The sequence below is a fragment of the Astatotilapia calliptera genome, chromosome 8, assembly GCF_964374335.1.
Source record: "Astatotilapia calliptera chromosome 8, fAstCal68.1, whole genome shotgun sequence".
NCBI classification, from domain to species: domain Eukaryota; kingdom Metazoa; phylum Chordata; class Actinopteri; order Cichliformes; family Cichlidae; genus Astatotilapia; species Astatotilapia calliptera.
The window spans coordinates 19,888,415-19,909,882 of NC_137429.1; the positions used below are offsets into that span (position 1 = coordinate 19,888,415).

General features: G+C 41.3%; 2 protein-coding genes across 2 annotated transcripts; one reads left to right on the top strand and one right to left on the bottom strand.

The window, feature by feature from the left end:
• The first annotated feature begins 6,817 nt into the window (after positions 1–6,817).
• On the top strand, positions 6,818–9,654 carry dlx3b (distal-less homeobox 3b). The gene is made up of 3 exons (XM_026178916.2): positions 6,818–7,365; positions 8,208–8,392; positions 8,674–9,654. The coding sequence occupies exons 1-3, from the start codon at positions 7,023–7,025 to the stop codon at positions 8,989–8,991; spliced, it is 846 nt and encodes a 281-aa protein (XP_026034701.1). The 5' UTR covers positions 6,818–7,022; the 3' UTR covers positions 8,992–9,654.
• A 5,207-nt stretch (positions 9,655–14,861) lies between these two features.
• On the bottom strand, positions 14,862–18,681 carry dlx4b (distal-less homeobox 4b). The gene is made up of 3 exons (XM_026178917.2): positions 18,051–18,681; positions 16,820–17,013; positions 14,862–15,412 (listed from the first exon to the last, which is right to left on the bottom strand). The coding sequence occupies exons 1-3, from the start codon at positions 18,370–18,372 to the stop codon at positions 15,155–15,157; spliced, it is 774 nt and encodes a 257-aa protein (XP_026034702.1). The 5' UTR covers positions 18,373–18,681; the 3' UTR covers positions 14,862–15,154.
• Positions 18,682–21,468: the final 2,787 nt, after the last annotated feature.

A 21,468-nucleotide genomic window follows, 5' to 3' on the forward strand; every position in this document is an offset into this window, starting at 1 on the left:
CCCTGAAACTGTCTGCCAGTTTCAGGGGAAGCCAATGATTGTAGTAGCTTTCCGATGACCTTGAGTTTCCCTTTGAGCATTTATACTAAGTCTTGCCCGGGTAATGCATATTGCAGACTATGTATAGTTACCTAGAAGAACTTAGGGAAAACGCTGGCAACCGTTTAATCACAAAAAGAAGTTGAAGTTTAAAGATTCAGGTGATCTTCTCTGCCTGTGTGCACAGCCCTACATCATGTAGATGTCAAAAAGTCCTTGACTTTCCTTTTTATCTCTAATCAGAACTAAAAGAAGATACGCGAATGAGATAGCATTTAATAGACTTCCACGTCTCCCACTCATGAGAGTGCTCTGACTCCCTGAGAGAGCTGGCCATTCAGTCAGATCAGCACAAACCGGGCACTTCATTATCTCCGGGAGCTCTGCGCTGCTGCCTTGAAGTTTTCAAAGGCAGATAAAATTGCGCTGATTGTTGTGGGGGCGTAGGAAGCAATAAGCTTGTTTCTCTGGCGACACAGACTCGGCGTAATTAAGGTCTAAACATCCTCCTCGATGTAGGTGTGTGTACGTAGGACCACGTGCACATTACTGATGGGGGGTCCCTTTGTTTAATTTATGTGTGTAGGCTGTAAATATGACACTCAGAGTTGCTGTAAGAGTTGGTAGTAAGCGCATGCATAAATGTGCCATTTCTGCGTGAAAAGTGCCGTTCTGTTATTCTTTCCGAAATGTCAAAGAAAGAAGGAATGTAAAACATTTGTCCCGAGGGCTTCCTAGTTTTGAGGGACACTCATTTCACTCTGGAGTGCGAAGGTGGTGTTTTGAAAATCAAAAACCAGAGAAGAGGTGGGACAAGACACACAAGGAATGCTTATACTTGGAATTAAACTTTGATAAGTGCAGTACAGCAATCTTTATCTTATCTAGGTGCTGAGAAAAAAAAAGGTCAACTACCTCTGATCCCCGCTTCATGTGTCATATGCGAGGGTCACTGTCTGTAGTATTTGTCCTTTAATCACACTGATGACTCTGTTTTAAAAGTTTAAAATGGGAAAAATTGCTTTCTCTGGGGGAAAATTGCTTCATTTGTAAGGTACAGTACAAAAGGTACTTTTTTTTAAAGGTCGACAACAATCAGGCTGAACCCAGTCGATAATTGCAGGGTTTTCTCCCTGAAAGGTCTGAGCTTTTGTCCTGTGTTGGCCCAAAGCCAGTTGTTCCACTTTTACACACTGCATTAGAAAAGTACAAAACAGGACCCTGAATGCTGTCTCATGTTACCGTGTTGTGAGGGTTTGATCAGCTTACTTGCTGAGAAGTTCATTTGACCAAAAGATTATCGCCTATATTGCACGTTTCCTTTTAAAGTTATTCGAGACACAGACTCTTACACGCATTTATGACTGGCTTCTGCAGCAATATGTGGAACTGGACATGCAAAATGAGAAATGTAGGAGTTCTTGGTATGTGGGGGATCAGCACTATCAAGTAACAGTAAAGTCAGTATCACATTCAAAACACAAATGGCTTTTAACAGTCCAGCATCAGTTGTTCTGCACTCAGCCTGAAGCCCTTTTTTCCACTAATATTAGAAGGTCCCATGTCTGATATGACAGAGAGCTTAGCTTAAACTTTAAAAGATAAATCCAGTTCAAATTAATGGAGTCTAATGGGACTTTAATAAAACAGTATTTTGACTGTTTTATTAACCAACTTTGTTTTAAGATGTGTATTAATTCAACTGTGTGGCCATTTTGCTGTTGAAATATGAGGGGAAAAACCCAAACTGACTTTTAGTGTTTTGTCCATTCAAATAATGTAAATACAGGTGAATGGTGAATACAGGCTAAATTGTTAAAGCACCCTTCTGACGAGTGCAAAACAATTTGGCGTCGCTGGTTATTCTCCAAAAATACCATATATTTGAATTCATGAAAAATGGGATTTATTGGAGGACAGTGTTAGCTGGTTATACATAGTACTCTGACAAATGATTGTATATTCAAACGTGCATGTGCCCTGAGATAAAGAAACTAGCTTTAATGACTTTTACAACATTTGCACCATCTACTGGTAACTCTGTAGTATTACAACATCTGTTTCACAACAACACTGGAACTTCCATATGTCAAATGTTGTCGCTTATTAATTTCATTCTATTTCTTTGCTTTCGAAAGGCAAACAAATGACATTTTTCTCAAGGTAAAACTCGTAGAGTCACTTGTTACAAGCAAGGTATGGATAAGAGCATCTATGAACACACATCACATTAAAGAAGATGGGTTACAGCAGCAGAGGAACACACTGGTTGACCACTCCTGCCAGCTGCGAAAAGAAAACTGAGGCTACACTTTGGCTTGGCTCACCAAACAGAACATTGGGAAAATGTGTCCTGGACTGATGATTTCTGCTGCAACATTTACAGGGTCACAATTTGGCATAGACAACACCTGCAACACAGCCATGTGGATCACTTTATGACCACAGAGTACCCATCTTCTGACAGCTGTTTCCAGCAGCATAATGTGTTTGTGACAACGCTCAGGTCATCTCAAACTGGCTTCTTGAAAATGAGAGTTAGTTCACTGTACTCAAATGGGCACCACTGTCACCAGATCTCAAGCCAGTAAGGCACCTGAGGTATGTGATGGACCACAGATGGACTCATCTACTCAAAGATGAGTTGTGACCGGTGAGCATAAATAATGCAAATCAGTAGGTGAAAAATATAAACAGACAACGTGTGAGGTCTGAAAGGGCAAGGACAGAAAATGAGTCTTAATAAAGTAAGTTGGTGGTTGCATAGTACATGCATGTACGCCATACTGAATGCCGTAATGTACTGGTACCAAAGACCTCCATCCCAAAGACCTCAGCAGCTACAGGCCGGTAGCCCTGACATCACATCTGATGAAGACCCTCGAGAGGTTGGTTCTAAGCCATCTGCGCCCCCTGGTGAAGTCTTCATTGGATCCACTGCAGTTTGCTTACCAGCCTGGCATCAGGGTGGAGGACGCCATCATCAGCCTCCTGCACCGAGCTCTGACTCACCTGGAGAAGCCTGGAAGCACTGTGAGGATCATGTTCTTTGATTTCTCTAGTGCTTTCAACACCATCCACCCTCGATTTCTGAGGGCCAAGCTGGAGCTATCAGGAGTGGACCACCACATGTCCCAGTGAATACTGGACTACCTCACAGGATGCCCACAGTACATGAGGACACAGGGCTGTGTCTCTGATATGCTGGTCTGTTGGCACTGTTCTTCTTCACTCTCTACACTGCAGACTTCTCCATCAACTCCCCACGCTGCCACCTACAGAAGTTCTCTGACGACTCTGCCATAGTTGGCCTCATCACAGGTGAGGACGACTCAGATATAGATAGTGGACTGTGGACTTTGTGGACTGGTGCCAGCAGAAACACCTGCTGATCAACGCCAGGAAAACCAAGGAGTTGGTGGTGGACTTCCGGAGATGCAGACCCACCACACTGACACCGGTGAACATCCAGAGAGTGGACATTGAGATAGTGGACTCTTATAGGTATCTGGGTGTTCACCTGAATAATACACTGAACTGGAGCCACAACACTAATGCTCTTTACAGGAAGGGTCAGAGCAGACTACCTGCTGAGGCGGTTGAGGTCATTTGGAGTCCAGGGAGCGCTTCTAGAGACATTCTATGACTCTGTGGTGGCATCCGTCATTTTTTACACTGTCGTATGTTGGAGCAGCAGTTTATTGGCAGTTGAGAGGAAGAGGTTGGATAAACTCATTAGGAAGGCCAGCTCTGTTCTGGGATGCACCCTGGATCCAGTGCAGGTGGTGGGAGACAGAAGGACTCTGGACAAAATAACATCTCTGATGGACAGAGTCTCCCACCCCATGCATGTAAATGTTGCTGAACTGCAGACCTCCTTCAGTGACAGACTGCTGCATCCTAGATGCATGAAGGAATGTTTCCACAGGCCCTTCCTCCTTGCAGCTGTCAGACTGTCAAAACTGCTCCCAACAAACATAGATGTTTACATAAGCGCTGTAATTTGCACTAATCAACCGAACACCTACTACTGTTATAAATTGCACATTACGTTTCTTAGTTTATATATACTAACTCATTGGAAGTTACATGTCTACTTTTTAATAACCAAAACAATACACAATCTGTACTTATTCTAAATATTCTTAACTGTTTAAACATATTTCAGTATCCTGCTCTGTTTGCACACTACAACTCGGTTTTGACACTTATCTGTACTTGAATTTTAATAACTGTACAGTACTGTTTTGGTAACTATTGTCCATGATGTAAATATGTAAAAAAAAGTGTGTGCTTCTGTTCTATGTCCTGTTCTGTTTCTGTTTCTGTTTGTGTTTGTATTTTTTTGCTGCTGTTACAACCAAATTTCCGCCAGTGGGACAATTGAAGGATTATTCCATTCTATTCTAAATCAATATTTGATGCTCATGGTCTTGAGACCATCGGGTGACACAGGATTAAAATGCCGTGGAAGTCAGTGAATGAGCTCAGGAACACTTCCAGAAATGACTGTCTTCTGGGCAAAGCTCTTTGTGCCATACCAATACAGGTTAAAGCTCTATCATACAAAGAAGAAGCCACATGTGAGCATGTTCCAGTTATTTCAAATGAACAGAGGCAAAGTAGAAAACTATTCTGTGATCAGACAAAAATTGAAATTTGAAATTCTTTTTGGAAAACACAGATGCTGTGTCTGCTGGACTAAAGAGAAGAGAGACTCTGTAGCTTGTTATCACTGCCCAGTTCAAAAGCATCTCTGACAGTATGGAGCTGCCTATGGAGTTGGCAGCTTGCACATCTGGAAGGGTACCGTTACTGCTGAAAGGCATATTCAGGTTTTACAGCAATATATTCTCCATCCCTGTAAGATTTTTATCAGAGAAGGCTTTGAGTATTTGAGCAAGATGATGTTAAACTCCACACTGCATCTATAACAACAGCACAGCTTAGTTGGAGGAGTTTGGGTGCTGAACTGGTCTGCCTGCAGCCTAGACTTTGCACCAATTGAAAACATCTGGCACATCATGACATGCTATATAGCAGGTGCTGTCCATGCAGTGCTTTATATGTTCAAATGATTTAAAGTGGATTCTGATTTTCACGGGAAGCCAGTGAAGAGATGCGAGAATAGGCGTGATATGTGAGAGATGCAAAGATGAAAGGTCTCTTCATCTTTCATGAAGGGAGAAAATTAAAGCGTGTACTAAAAGTTTCGGATAAATTACAGTAAAGATTTGATTTTTTGCAATTTGCAATATTTATAAGGTGAAGGGAAAAAAAAGACTGGATGGGCTTTGAGATGTGAGATACAAAATCCAGATACTGGTTAAAGATGATACCGAGGTTCTGAGCAGATGTTACGCTTCATGACTGATTTATGTTTATCGAAAGGGTTGGTGTTATTTTAATGTCTCTGAAATTACAATATCAGGTTATAGGCTTCCACAAATGTAGGCAAATATTAGTCAGCCTTTTTTCTCACTTGTCATAAATAATTATTAAAAAGGGTTTACCAAACATCACACTCCCATTAGTGCAAATTAAATAAATCAATTGTGTCATTGCCATTTAAACATTTAGACCTCTTCTTTTAGAGTTCTTTTAACTTTGGTTCTAACACGGGATCAGATTTTAGCACCAACCGGGTATCTCCTTTAAATTTGTCTTATTTAAAATTTCGTGAACAGAACTTTTGAAACTACAGAGCGGCGCTGCAGGAATTTACCTAAAGAGGGCGGCAGTTCACAACACATGAGAATCTAGAGAGTTGCATAAAAGCAAATCAGAAGCTTCACTTGAAAAGTTTTTAAATAATCTTTAATAGTGAGTCTATGAAAGTTGGTCGTTCAAAATTTTAATTTTAAGCTGTAGATAGAAAAACAATCTTCGTACACCTTTAACTGTATGAAGCTCCAGGTTTTCCTTCTTGCAGGAAGAAAATGAAAGATACATTTGCAATCTCGCACAGCAGGGGGCGCTGTGCACTGTGATTTCATCAGGAGGGACCTAAGCCAAGGAAACACAATGAAAATTATAATGAAAAGTTGTATAAGTGAGAAGGGACGGATTTTAATCATTGATAATATTAGAATAAAAAACATTATATAATAAAACTACAGTTTTACCTCTAATATTATCTAAAGACTGTTATGAACTGGTACAGCGCAGTTCTTAACCGTCATCTTAAACAGTGTTGGTGGAATTTGCATTTACAAAAAGCAAAACACGGACAGTGTGGAGGAATTCAGCCGTAGGCATTATCAGTTGAACGAGTCTTTTATCTATTTGCTGCATCTCTTTCACGTAAAGTCCGCCGTCCGCCAACACCTTTAAATGACAATAGGAGTCTGTGGGAGACGGGTATGCAGCTTTTCAACATGCTGAGCAATGTCTGATCTCTTGGTACTGTTACGAAAACATTGCATAAAACATTGAGGAGACGACCTGGCTGAAGGATTAGTCTTTAGAAAAGCTCTGGGCTACTTTTGTGTTGAAGCACCACGACCCCACTATGCAGCCTGTAGAGCAATTGGGGAGAAAACTGGGCCTTTGGTTTAAGTTTGAACACAGTCTCTAAATGCAATACTTCACGTTTCACACGTGAACAAGTAAATTCAAATGTAAAGGGAACGAAAAAACTCGGGGCAATGGGCTATGTGTGCACATATGCGCTCTTAGCTAAAGGCTGGCTTTCGCCAAGGCTTCGCCCGGAGCGCAAAGGAGGAGGAGGAGAGGGGGCAGTGGAACCAATAGGAAGCCAGCACTAGCTCAGTTCTTTAAAACTGTGTCACAGGGGCAGAGCAATGCCACAACCAAGTTTCTGCAGCTGGAAGAGTTTCAGTGGACTATAGGCTCGTCACAGTCGTGCGTTCAAAGAGCGCGCACACAGCAGTTCTGCGTCGCGAATTTGCTTTGCACAATCCGCAGAAGAAAGGATCCACCAGTGGACTTTCTTTATTCTGGGGGGGGGGACTGCTTTCACAATGAGCGCCGGACAGACGTACGAGAAGAAGATTGCGAGTATTTTGACCGATCTCCCAGGATCTATGAGTTGCCATCCGAACTCCAAGGACTCCCCTACTCTGCCCGAGTCGTCCGTGACGGACATGGGCTACTACAGTGGACAGACGGCCCACGGCCATCATGAATATTATCAGAGTCAGCCGTACGGGCAGCCCATGAACTCTTACCATCACCAGTTTAATCTGAACGGAATGGGAGCTGCTGGAGCGTACGCCACCAAATCTGAATACCCATACACGAATGGCTACAGACAGTACGGACATTACAACAGAGATCACCTGCAAGCTTCACCTCCGGGCTCAGGTAAATGAAGAGATAATCACAGGCTGTGTTTTGTTTTGTATATCTCCAGTGTGCATAATGTGATCTACGCCAACTTTAAATCTAATCACTTGTTTCCCTCTTGCATGATCTGGTTGGACATTTTTTAAAAAGAGGTATCCCTCATAGCAAGTTACATTTCATTATAAACTTTATTTCCTATTTGAATGCCAACTTGGCGCACATTTTGTCATTTTGATTTGATAACAATTGGTAGATATCCAAGTAATCCAAACATAAAAGTATTACAAATATAAAAGCAACGTGGTGCTCACTGATTATTTTATTTCTTGTGCAGTCATGCGTAAAAGATAACATTTGTCCAGTGGTAGTGTGCCGTTTTATGCTACTGTAGTGTTATAATTGCCTACCCTGGACTGAAACAGCAATTAATAGGTATGCATAAACTGGTAAGGGTTAGATGGTAATATATTCACTTCATAAATTTTAATGTTACCAACGTTTAACCTTTGAAGTGAAATGCAAGTTTAGACAAAAATATTTTTTTGAACCGTGAACAGTTTGGTTTCCTTCTTTGCCTCCGATGTTCTTACTAAAGTGCCATACTTGTGTTTTCAACTGAGGAGATTTTTATTATTATTATTTTGATTTAGGAAAATTATTCTCAGTTGTTGTTTTTCCCCCTCCCTGGCTAAATTCCCATATCGCCAAATGTCTTACTACCGTGAGACTGCTACCGTTTTGTTTGTTTTTTAAATTTTATTTTCCTGGTGTTTCATGTTTAAGCCTTTGAGGCCGTTCGAAGTTCTATTCAGTGATCAATATTTATTTATTTATGTGTGTATATATTTATTTATTTGCAGTGAAAGAGGAGCCAGAGCCGGAGGTTCGTATGGTAAATGGAAAGCCGAAAAAGATTCGCAAGCCGAGGACGATCTACTCTAGCTACCAGCTTGCTGCTCTGCAGAGACGCTTCCAGAAGGCACAATACCTCGCCCTGCCTGAAAGAGCGGAGCTGGCGGCTCAGCTTGGCCTCACTCAGACGCAGGTAAGCCACCTGTAAACACCTCACATTTTCCAAATGATCAGCGCTTTAAAGTCACGTGAATTAGGGTTTCCCCAGTATGGCCAATAATGTAACCTTTAATAACACCCTGGTGCGTAATTACGCACAGCATATATGCTTTTTGTGTCTGCACTGGATATCCCTAATTTAGGTAAACGATTAAAAATTAAATGCGCTGCTATCCTGAAGTTAAACACTCTTTGAATAAACTAGAATCACAAACATTTTAACATAACAGTTAATGCTGATCCTCTGATTCGTAGGTCAAGATCTGGTTCCAGAACCGGAGATCCAAGTTCAAGAAGCTGTACAAAAACGGCGAGGTTCCCTTGGAGCACAGCCCCAATGCCAGCGACTCCATGGCCTGCAACTCCCCGCCATCTCCCGCTGTCTGGGACAACAGCAGCACCCCTCAGAACACCCCGATCAGCAGACCTCAGGTGCCGCAGCCGACGCACAGTTCATCGCCGCCGTACCTGGAGGATTATAATAACCACTGGTACCAGCAGGGATCACACCTACAACACCCGGGAGCCGTGCACCACCCAGTCCCGCAGCAAAGCGTGGGAGCTGTTTATTAACACTGACTCAAGAGCAGATTTCTGTCTTCGGTTTTATTTCAAGCGAGGTCTCTCCACAATGACTCTGCAGAGAAAACGATGACTGGACCGGGAGACAAACCTGAGATGAAACATTGCTGTGGTTTTTTTTTTGTTTTTTTTTTAGATGATCAAGAATGTTTCAGAACTGGGTTTCCATTCACAAAAGCACATAAGGGATTTCTGATCACTTGTGGCAGCATATTTAACGGACATCTGGCGTGTTTTTAAATTATTTATCGCTTCAGTTTTTTCCTTACCTTCTTTTGTAAATGAATAAATGGTAAATATGCAAGTTTTTTTTAAATAAATAAGATGCCTATACACAAACCGAATAATAGCAAAAAGAAAAACAGAAAAACAAAACAAAAAACAAAACTGTGCGGTTGATCCATGCTACATCAAATCTTGTGGGTTTGTAGAGAGCGCTCAAAACAACTCAGGTCATATTTATATGGATTTGTACAAAATGTCGAAGGCTGTAAATATGTGTTTATATGCAGAACCACTATGATCATATTTGTTCAAACGGAACGACTGCACTGTGGTGCTTTCAAAAACCTTCTTTGTTTTTTGTTTTTTTTATATTCATGTAATTAGTCCACTTGTTGCCTTCCTGTCAATTGAATAAAGGTGTTAATTGTACGTGGTGTGTGAAGCCCCTTTCATAAAGAGCCTGTCGAGAGACGCACTGGAAAACCGTGCACACATCTCAGTGTTTTCAGTTTATGTCACCTTAAACTGCGACGCATTTTCAAACCAGTTTGAACTGGATTGAACTGTGGAAGATTTATTTGCACTGGAAGCAGACATTATAATTACAGCTTATACGGACATTTGTAAAGAACAACAAATATGCAAGCGGTAGCCTATGCTTTAAATGTATATTTAATATATTTACTATATATATTTTACGTAACTTTATTTCAACTTCTAAACTGGCCAGTGCCAACATCTGTGCCGAGAGGCGTCTGCTGTTACAGGCGCAGGTACAGTGCGGCTTTTTTGGGATTTAGTGGCGCGCTGACGTGTAGACACATTGGAGTCACTCAGTTTTATTACGATTCTGCTGCCAGATAACAAGAAAGAGTTCAGTGTGTATGTGTGTTAGTAGGGGAGGGAGCGGGGTGGTTAGGTGAAGCAAGACTGTTCCGAGGGGAATCTCCCACGCACGTATGAACGCGCATAAGAATGGAAGAAAACAGTGCCAAATATTGAAGGTACGACAAAACACAAGCGCGTTTGTGTGTGTGTGGGAGAGCGCGCACCCGTTTAAAGGTTTATTCATTCCCTTTGCGTTGGCAGACTAGTTTTCCTCGCCTTCGCTACCGTCATTCACACAGTGATATAAAAGACACTTTTTTTTAATCTCACAAAAGGGCTTTCCCAGGTGATAACATAAAACAGGCTGTGTGTGCGCTCACAAAAGCTGGGGGAAAACACCTATATGAATCACCTGAGAGACGCTTCATAAACACGACAGCGACTGTTGTGACAGCTACAATAAGGCTGTCACAGGAAAAGAAGAAGAAGAAGAAGAAGAAGAAGAAAAAACAGCTTTCCCCGCTACACACCACCCCCTTCCCCAGCCTCGACCCTTGCGTCAGCTAATAAATAATGACAGTGGACAATAACCTCGGTTTGGCCACATAAACCTTGCGTTATTAAATATGCAGCCCAAAACTGACATGATGGAGAGCCGCTAATGGCGAGCTTATCCACATGGACCACCAAAGCGCCATTACGCACTGAGCGAAAACGTAGGGTGGGGCAGGGGCTAAGGGTGTGAGAGGTTTATAACCTTTTATACTGCTTCTAGTAACAAGAATGGTATGCCCCCATGAGTGGAGCTGTTAATGTATGAAACTTCACTGCAACATGATGTCGGGTTTCCCTAAATAATTTCGCTGATTTCTCAATTTACCTGAGACAGGAATAAAAAAATTATTTCAATAAGGCTTAATACTGATATCAGCTTTAAAAAAATAATTCTCGTTTCTAATGAATAAATAGTTTTATGTTAGGAAATTAAACCTTGGATAATTTAGCTATATTAGCCAAACGTAAACCTCAAAGTGCAATATTGGAAAAGAGTACATTAACGCAAATTACAATAAGAAAAGAGCTTTAAACTAAAATAATAATAATCATTATTATTATTAATATTATTATAAATCAGTAATCAGAAAAACTTGTAGGGATAAAACAATAATAATAATAATAATTATTATTATTATTATATTGTTTTTGTTGTTGTTGTTGTTCGATATAAACTATGTTTTCAAATTGTTTAATTATTTTACATTTAATTTTTAATTAAAAAAGAATAAAAAATACACAGCTATATTGACTCACATAATGCAAATCTGAGGGATATTAAGAAATATAATGGCAGCTATAATAATAAGTATTGGGCTGTAGAAAAATAGTTTATACTTTAAAATATTGGATATATTTCCCACGTTTTTGTCATTAAGCTGTAATAAAAACCAAGTGTTTTTCCACACCCTTTGTAGTGTGTTTAGAGATTACGTTTATCCTCAAAGTTTCTGCCAGACTTCACACACATTCTCTCATAATTCTGCTGTAAACAGTGAAATGTATCACAGCTCCCAGTTCTGTTTCCCTAATGTCTTCTTGGCTTATTTCTCTGAACCCAACACCAGTTGCCTATGGCTTCAGTCATCATGTCGATGCCCTGTGCTGATTTGACAAAAGCAATATGATTACTATTGCCTTTTAATATCAATGAAATCTCATCAAGAACACATGTGACCTCCCTTCAGCGGCTCCCTCAGCGTGTGTGGGCCTCGGCCGTAGCTGTCAGGGGAAACATTTGTGCACTTGTGTGTGTGGGCTGTAGGACATGTCGATGTATGTCATGCCTAAACATCAACAAGTGTAAGTAGCCACGGAGGTGGAGGTGAACTGTTGAACTTGAATGTGATCCTGCATGGCACGACATCACAGCACCCTAAATAGAGCTGTTGCTCAGGCCCCTGTAACCCTTCTTCTCCTTTTTCCCACTGCAACAATCAACAGTGTGGTGTCAGCACTTGTCCCCAGGGTGCAGCAAAACGGGTTGATGCGGAGGTCGGCAACTCAAATGTATCCATGGAAAGACTCTCAGCAGCTGTCCTGCACTGAGTCCCTGCATGGGCTGGGCCTTGGCTGCATTAGGATCACTCATGCTCTCCATTTTGCTGCAAACTTGGACGAAATGATGGGAGAAAGGCATTCTTGACAGCTGTGGACTTGTGAACCCTGCCTGACCTCAGGCCATGGCTGGGCCGGGCTGTGTGTTGATGCTTCACAGCCAGTCGTCACAACCCGATGAAGCCACGAGGAGACCTTTGTGCATCTTACCTTGGCCTATAAATTAAAGCTCAGGATTTAAAGACTGTCAAATGCTGAAAAGGAGAAAAGGAAACTATATTTTCCCACACTTTCATTTATGATAACACAGGCATGCTCGAATTGAATTCACTGAATCTAAGTGTGAGTCAGTGTACATACCTTTCTGCCTGCATTGTGTTTGTAATCCCTCCAGACTCTGTGTGCATCATGCCACAGAGTAAGCCAGGCCTTCCTTCAGACGAAACCAAATCATGCATTCACTCTCTCTAACAGGGAAGCTGCTCACAATTACCCGAGATGTCAGATCACTCAAGTTAATAACAATAATCACCCCAGAGACCTGCTATGCCATTCACCCATTCAAAGCAAGTGGGATTTAATAACAAGCTATTTTCCCTCTCATTGCTATCCTGCAATTAAAACCCATCAGACAGTTCGTATCTGATAACCCAGACCATCCACATCACTGATACAGTCAGACTTGGCTTTATCATTACCCTTCAACCCACCACCCCAGCTTCCACCCCCCTCCTCTTTAGCCTGTCTATTACACCAGGAGTCTTTTCACTTTCTCTTCAATCCGCCTGCATGATAATTGCCCCCCCGTTTGAAAGGTCCTACTCTTCTCTGTCCAACTCCACAAGCCCATTATTCTAATCTGGAGATGTGAAATTGCCTATAATTTTCCCTGATGCCCCGTCACTTGCTTCAGCAATGCTCGCTTCTTCTTCCCTGGGTCCGCATGTTTAACAAGGCACATAATCATCAGGAATGAGGAAAAGGGCACGAGGGTGTATATATATATAAAGAAGGAGATGTTAATGTAACACAATGCTTGTCGTTATGTGAGAAAATCAGCTCGGAGGAGCGAAAACACGGGGCTATGGTGTGGCTTTGTTCTTCACAGGAGCACCACAGAAGGCTTTAGAGCTCCCGAACAAGGTACCACTTCTCTGACTAGGTAAGGCAGGGCTGATTGCATGCTGTGCGACTGAGTGTTCTGGTGACTTGGTGTGGACATGCAGCTAGAAATGGGTGTTATTTTATGTTTTTGTATCTAAAGAGGCTGTTTTGCAACTAAAGCTTGTTTTACCAGGTGCTCCGCTAGAAGTTCACTTAGCTTTTGTTTAGAATTATGAAAGGTGGCTGTCTGGATTATTATGAATGCATTTTCTGGGAACTTCTCTACTTCAGCATGAGGCATGAAAATCCTTTCACCACACAACTAAAATATGCAGAATTTTCAGCAATGTACTTTATAGCAACACAAGTTTAGGATAAATATTTCCAAAAGGCTTCACTTTATTTTTTTAAACCCTGAGTGTGACATCAGGAAAAAAAGATAACTAATGCTTGCCAGACAGTTTGAAGCAGCAGAGTGATGAATGAAAAAGACAAAAAGAAGTCACTGGCTGTTTCTCTAAGCTTCATTAAGCAGAAATCAACTCTCCATTTAATCAAGAGCATCAGCCCCGATTGTTTGCAAAGGTATAAATAGCTAATTCTCCGTGTTTAAACAGTCTAAGCACTAGAATTAGCAAATCATTTCAAAAGACTATAAATCAGGCGAGGTTTATTGTCTGGACAGAGCAGCCATTTATCATCTGATTATGATAGGGCGAGTTTGCTTTTTGATCTCACTGGAAAATAAGGGAAATATTGTAAAAATGCTTTCTTGCACGTCATCTCCGCTCTCCACTTTGATGATGAAAAAAGATGGATGGTGGATATTCTCTTCAACGTCTTTAAACGCATACAACTGTGTGTTTTTAGACTAAACACATTTTATAACCAACACCCAAAACAAGCAATAAAAATGCAGTGAAATGTTATTTTTGAATAATATTAAAGGTATTTTTAGCTGTAATACTGGCTTTCAGATAAAAGCATTTGAACAGCACGTGTCTTAGAGTTTTTATCCTGTGCAGAAATGTTACGTTAAAACTCAGCCACGGTGCGTAAAGGTGGCCACCCTCTCTTTTTTGTCTCAGCTGGAAACAACTGCTTTCCTGTAAGGCAACAGCCTTCCTTTCGATTTATATCGAACCCAGTCATACTCAAACGGTAAAACCAAAACAGCCTACGAAACCGAAAAAAGATACCAGGGCCGATATTTGCTTTTTGTCTAACAGAAATCAATCCCCAGGTGTTTTGACAATGGCTGTCGAAATTCAAGCAGGGTCGCAGGTTTTTGTGGATCGCAGTTCAGGAGTGTTGATGGACAAAAGACAGCTTTTATCCTCGCACGGCATTATCACAGGCCGAGCTGTGCAGTGCTCAGAAAGCTCTGAAGAGTTTAAGCTTGTGTTTGTCAGTGTCTCATAGCACCGGTTGTTATTAATCCAGGCTTCTTTAAGGAACCGGCAATTCCATCTTTCTTTTGAAATTACCTGAAAGTGAGGGGAAGATAAAGAAACCTAAGCAAAGACATTTAGTGACAATAAAGTGACAGCTGGTTAACTGCTGGCTAATAAAGCAGACGCACGGACACAGTATATTTGAAAAAAGTTATTTTATCCAGAATGTCTTTTAAACTGCACACACAAACCCACGTTTCACTGATGTCAGACCCTGCAACAAGAGCTTGCAGTGATATAACGCCCCCCCCCCTTTTTTTTCTTTGATGCCTGAATAGTTCTTGTAGTGAGAATTTTAAAATTCAAAACACACACAGAATACAGTGAATATAAACAAGGTCTCCTAAACTCTCAGTTCTGAGAGGAGACCTCTGGAGGCACCAGCAAGTTCAGTGCAGCCCGATGGACTCAAGTGTCCAAAAACTGTCCACTCACATCATCTGAGGCCTGTGCATCGCGTCCTGATGATGAGGGTGATGATTCGGATACCAATGACCGAAAGTGTTCATGTAACTGCTCGGATGGACCGGGGCTCCTTTGTTCGCCATAGAGACCTCCCATAGCTGGGGCAATGCGGGCGAGCAGGGAGAGATGGAGCTGGTGCCGTGGAGATGTTCTCCCTCTGATCCGCTGCCATGCTTCATGATCTTTTTGTACTTGGAGCGCTTATTTTGAAACCATATTTTCACCTAAAGTGGGAGAACAAAAGAGAAAATGGGCATAATTGTCACTGCAGTTAACAATCAGCAGCAATATAAAAGAAATCTCATTGTCGTTTTCTTTTTATTAGCATATTTCCCCCGCATTAAACTCGGTGCTCTTTTCATCATAAACTACCCCGAAGGGAACACTGTGAGCAATAAAGAAAGTAAAACTCATAATAACTCATCTTTTGGGGTTGTTTTTGCAAGTCCCAGGCCTAATCTTGGCGCACAGTTAGCTATTCAGCCTTGCAGATGAGTGCCACTTGTTACCCATTAAAGCTAAGCCCTTTTATTGTTCGCTGTTTTATAAGTCTAGTGATGCATGAGTGTGACAGCAACAAGCCCGGACTGAAAGAATTGTGAAATAAAAGCGGCTCCAAACGCGCCGTGATAGGTCAGCGAAAATGTTTGTGGGTTCAGTTCATGGTGGCTATTTTTATACCCGAGAACAATGGTGTGAATATTCATTTTTTAAAAAAGAAAGCACCAAAGAGCCCGCGGGATATCTAGGCAACAACAACAGCACCAACAACCACACGAATGGCAGAACAACTGGGAGATAATTGTCGGGAGAAGTGTTCAGGGATTAAGAATAAAGTGCAGGAGGCGGCTGAGATGACAGGGTGGATTTCATAATATTGTTTATCTTCTATTTTAAAACTCTGACGACTTAATCGTTTAACTTTAGAACTCAACTGAAACAAAAAAAAGTGATCCAAAGGTCTCATTTTTGTCCCATCCGAGGGGGGTCAGTTGACACGTGCACCTGTTTGTCTTGGAAACGCGTGTAATTATTATAGTGCGTGTGCATGTGTGCTTGTGTGGCCTATAGGTACTGAAAGACTTACAACTACACCGTAAAAAAGTACGTAAAAACGAATAAATACAAGCATATCCCATTGTTAGGGGCTGGTTTAATACTCTATAATAAACTACTGAAAAACATCTGCCAACCACTGCTTTTGCATATATTTTTTCCTCCTTTTGGTAATTTTGTTCCTACTGCAGCCACTGATCACAAAAACTCTTCAAGGACCGCAAATGACAAAAGAGATACAGCCAGTAAATAAGGAATGCATTAAGGGATAGGGGTATGAAATTGCTGTGATCCTCGATAATGCTGCAAGTATTTCTTTTCAATCATATCCAACACTATCCTCTTTCACTAATACATATATTTTATTCAGTCTACCATAAGTCACACTGATTCAAAATTGTTGTATATAAATTATTAGTCTATACAAGGAGTGGAAATGTTGCAAGGGAGTCATTTTAACCATAACATATTGACTATTTCTAGCTTTCACTACATCCTCCTAAATAATCTGTTTATTAGTTAATATAGTGCATAAACGATAGAGAGCCTCGCAAAGTGATGCGTTTAAGGCCTACCTGAGTTTGTGTGAGCCCCAGCTTTGCCGCAAGGTCTGCGCGCTCCGGTAAGGCCAGATACTGTGTCTGCTGGAAGCGCTGGTGCAGAGCCTGCAGCTGCAGACTGGAGTAGATGGTCCGAGGCTTGCGAATTTTCTTCCCTTTTCCATTTAGACGAATGTCTCTGCCTTCAATCACAGAGGACTTGTCGTGGTCTTGAAGATGAAACACAGAGCACAGAGTTTGAGCAGAAGAAGACGTCCGATTTATGAGTTTTCATCATATCCGTCAAACCAAAGCGTAAAAGTCCCATTGGACAAGCTTTGAACGTGGTCTCTGAGCAAAACCTACAGTTGCAACCAACACGAAGACCAGAGGAGTAGTTCGGTTTTACAGCCTTAATGCATACAAATTGTAGTCTCCGGATACTGCATCTGATAGGCCCTGAACGCCAACACAAAACGCCAGGGCCTGAAACGAATTACATTTGCGCATCAGATATTAATCTAATGCTCCCAAATTCTACCTTAATCTGGACGGAACATTTTAGTGCGAGCTTCACGTGGCAATGTTTACACTTCTAAGCTTTCTGGATCAGAAGGCCGTAATGCCAACAACACACGCAGCAAATGATCACACACACAAGGATGAAAGGACGGTTTTATTCCGACACCACTGGGTTAATGTGCATTAACAATAGGGGTACCTGTGGTAGGGCCAGACCATACTCAGAGAATATTATTAATATAATAATTAATATTTAATGCGACTGCATATCTTTCTTATATAACAAGGCAAAGAAAGAACACCCTACCGAGACTTAATCCTTTATTATTTCTGCATTAATAATAATAAAAATACCCCAATGTTAACGTACCTCCACTAAAATTATTTTTTTAGTAAATCTTTGCAATGAAAAAAATAAATAAATAAATAAAAATAAATAAATAAATTTAAAAAAAAAAAAAAAAAAAAATATATATATATATATATATATATATATATATATGTATATATATATATATATATATATATATATATATATATATATATATATATATTTTTTTTTTATATATATATATATATATATATATATATATATATATATATATATATATATATATATATCAACTCACTACACATCTAAACGCGCTTTCCCCCCCTCTCCCTTGCCATGTGCGCAAATAGACTTAAGGCATATCAGTTTATGGCCGTTAATGATATACAACAGTTCAGTGACTTTCTCACGTACCTGTGTGCTCTAATCTGCTGTGGGTCACACTGTTGCTGTTGCTGTGATTGCTGTGTTGGTAGGGCATGTAAGCGGACGGGGGATGAGTGTTCACCGTGCCGGGGTAGGCGTAGCCCAAAGAGCGGCCATAGGACGCGGTACCAGGAAAGGGGCTTTCGTGCTGGGAATGGCCAGCAGCTTGCAAGCCGTGAACCGGATAAACGTGAGAGAGTCCGGAGGAGTGCTGCTGGTGCGTCGAGTGTCCGTGTCCGAATTCTAGAAAGGCCGACTTGGAGGGATCTGAGCCATTCAGACTGTCAGGGATAAAACCCACAGACATCATTAGCTAATGCGCAAGTCCACAAACCGTCGCTCTGAAGAGGGTTTCATGAGTTCTGTCGGACAGCCTGGAAGAAATCCACGCGTAACTCCAACGCATCATCAGCGAGAAAAGAGCCCCCAGTGGTTACAAGTTGTGGGGTGCATGCTCATAACTGTCGGGGAGTCAAAAAAATCAAATAAAAGCGAAAGGATCCGTCTTTACATCACGAACAGAGCTCACATGGTTCTTCAAACACCTCCTGCCTGCAGAACCTCAAACTCACACTGGCTTCCATCTACGAGCGCTCTGATTGGTCTTCGGCAGCCAGCTGTCACTGAAGCTCCGCCATTAACTTCATTAACATATGATAGACCTATACAGGATGCAGCTCTGCAGCCCAGAGGCACCTCCTTCCATAGATTAGCAAATAAATATAATTACTATTTATTCCTTTCTCCATTAAGCAATATAAACAACAACTCCCAGGACAATAATCTCATTTTGAGAATTTGAAAAAGAGAGGAAAAACGAGCCAAACTAAATTTATTTGACTTTATTTACTGAATAATATGTGTTTGTGTGTTTCCATGTGCCCGACGCTCTTTTACAGAACGAATCGGACTCATTCGGGGGTGTAAGCAATTTAGTAACCAGCAGAAAAACATCATGCTAATTTTGCTCATTCTTATGTGGCGTTAATGATCACGATTAAGGTCGGGATTGTGAACGCTGTTTTTTTCCAAAGCTCCAATGTTTTTCTTCTGGTTTTAATAATCGAAATTAAGGCAAACGAAGTTTCTAATAAATTCTTCCTGCATCAAATCTGCGACAAAAAGTTTAATTTCTAAATTTCAGCAGTGTACTCAACGACATTCCTGCACTGTGCTGCCAGAAAAAAAAAGAATTAAAAAAAATATAGTAGTTTACTGCGAATAACCCCTGAACTAACCCTAAAATCGTCGAGAGACATTTTCCAGTATTTGGAAATTCACTTCTTTGATATTGCAACAAACACTTAAAAAATCTTAATAAATGCAAGTACATATACAACTGCTTACAAAGCATGCTTTATTTATTTATTAAAGTGTAACAGGAAATGTTTTTGTTCATTTAATGCTCATTAAAATGTCATATTTTCATTATTTTAGCTTGTGTAATGCTTCTACAGTTAATTTAAACGCAGGGAAATGCGGGCAACAATACACAGAGATTCAGTGACACACATTTTTTTTAAAGTATGTGTCATTTATTAGTCTTAGAAGGTTCTGGCTACTGCAGATGTGTGAATGTGACAAATATTTCCAGACATATTTCCATACCCTGGAAACCAGATGGAGAAATAGAAGACAAAGAATAACAAAGTCCGGTATTTATTTATTTTGTTCTGTGAAACTAAGGGGAAAAAAAGGTCAGCCCACACGTCACTCATATTGTCACCACACGATAAGGTTTATAAAACAAGGGAAACTTGCCAAAAGAGGGCAGAATTGCAACTGCGTGGTCAGCAAAATCTAGAAGGTGCTCGTGGATGCAGATGGAGAGACAACTGTGGCAAGAGGCCCAAAGTAGTAATAACTGTTTCTATATTTTCAGGCATGCCTGTTTCAGTCTGGAGCTGCAGTCTCAATCGACTACTACGAGAAAGCTACTGCGGCTACCGAGGCTTTTGCTTTCAATAAAACCACGTTTTACAACACAGTTTGATACAGATCTCAGATAAATCACATATAAGCTGCAGCGAAATTATAAACAGAGTGTTTGGTGGGTTGAGTGTGGTGCTGCGCTGCTGTCCAACCCCGTCATTTTGGTCATGTCCCTACCCTGCCTGAAACTACTGGGAATCCAGCGGCATTAAAGGGCCTGCTGGGGGCTGGACTGCTTCCCAAATCTCCCCACAGGCCTCAACCATGCAGCCAGCCAGAACAAAGCCACAAATTATTATCACAGTCAAATTTCAGTCACAATAAACGAAGAAGAAAAAAATCGGCAGTGAGGCCAGTTTCATATTGTGGGCGACACTGGCTTCACACATAAGAGTTGTAAATGGAAATGGTCTCTGGGAAATTAGAGGTGTTACGTCCATTGGCGTTTTACTGCAACATTATTGTGTTACTGCAGCGTGGAGATTGGAGTTGGAGGGAACTGATGTGACTTTTGGAACAGGTGTTGCTTTCACGGCTTAAAACACCATTGCGCACCGCACAACGCACGGCCTCAGTTTAATTCTTTGAAGGCATGGCCTGTATACAGACACAGCTCTGGTCTTAGGCACTTCCTGGATGTGTGTCAGAGCTAAGGGAAGGGAGGAAGCAAGGTGAGGAGGCTCTTTAAGGTTTGTAATTATGCCTGTATTACCGGTAAAGAACAAAGGCGGGCCCTGCAGTCATAGGGCAGGGATGGACGTTGCTCTATTAATACACGCACAGGGATGATGTTAGAAATAGTCACACTCCTGAATGCAGCCCAGACTTACTGGCGTCTTACTGTGCTGCACAATGCGCATGAGCGTCAAATCTGCAGAGGTGTGTTTGACATAGGTGTTCTCTCTCTCTCTCTCTCTCTCTCTCTCTCTCTCTCTCTCTCTCTCTCTCTTAAACACACACAAGCACGCAAACCGATCGAGTTTGTCCATCTCTAATGCAGAGTGACAGTGTTCTTTGTGTACACACCAGAAAAAACACACACTCCCAGGCAACTGCCGCCACTGTGATCTTCCCCACTGTGGCACGTCTTGTTCTACAAGTAACCCTGTGCTGCTGGAGCTGAGCCGAGGCCCAGATACAGGATGACAGTCCATGACCCCCGCACACCCCGAGAAGTGGATGCAAGCATTTATTATCACAGGCTCAACTCAGCACATAATAGACCCGAATAAAGACCCACATGTCCAATTTAAGCGGCACAGCCTGATGGCTCTGAAGCCGAGGCGTGCTTTGACACAATTATCCAACTAGGAATGGATCAGAAACAACATCCCAGGATTTTCTTAAATTATTTTGTGAGATTGAGGAATATCTATGTCGCATATGTGCATGCTTTCGTATTTTAGGTGTTAAGATTGAAGAAAGCTTCCTAGTTTGCCGGTAAAAAATAAAAAAATAAAACATAAGAATGTGT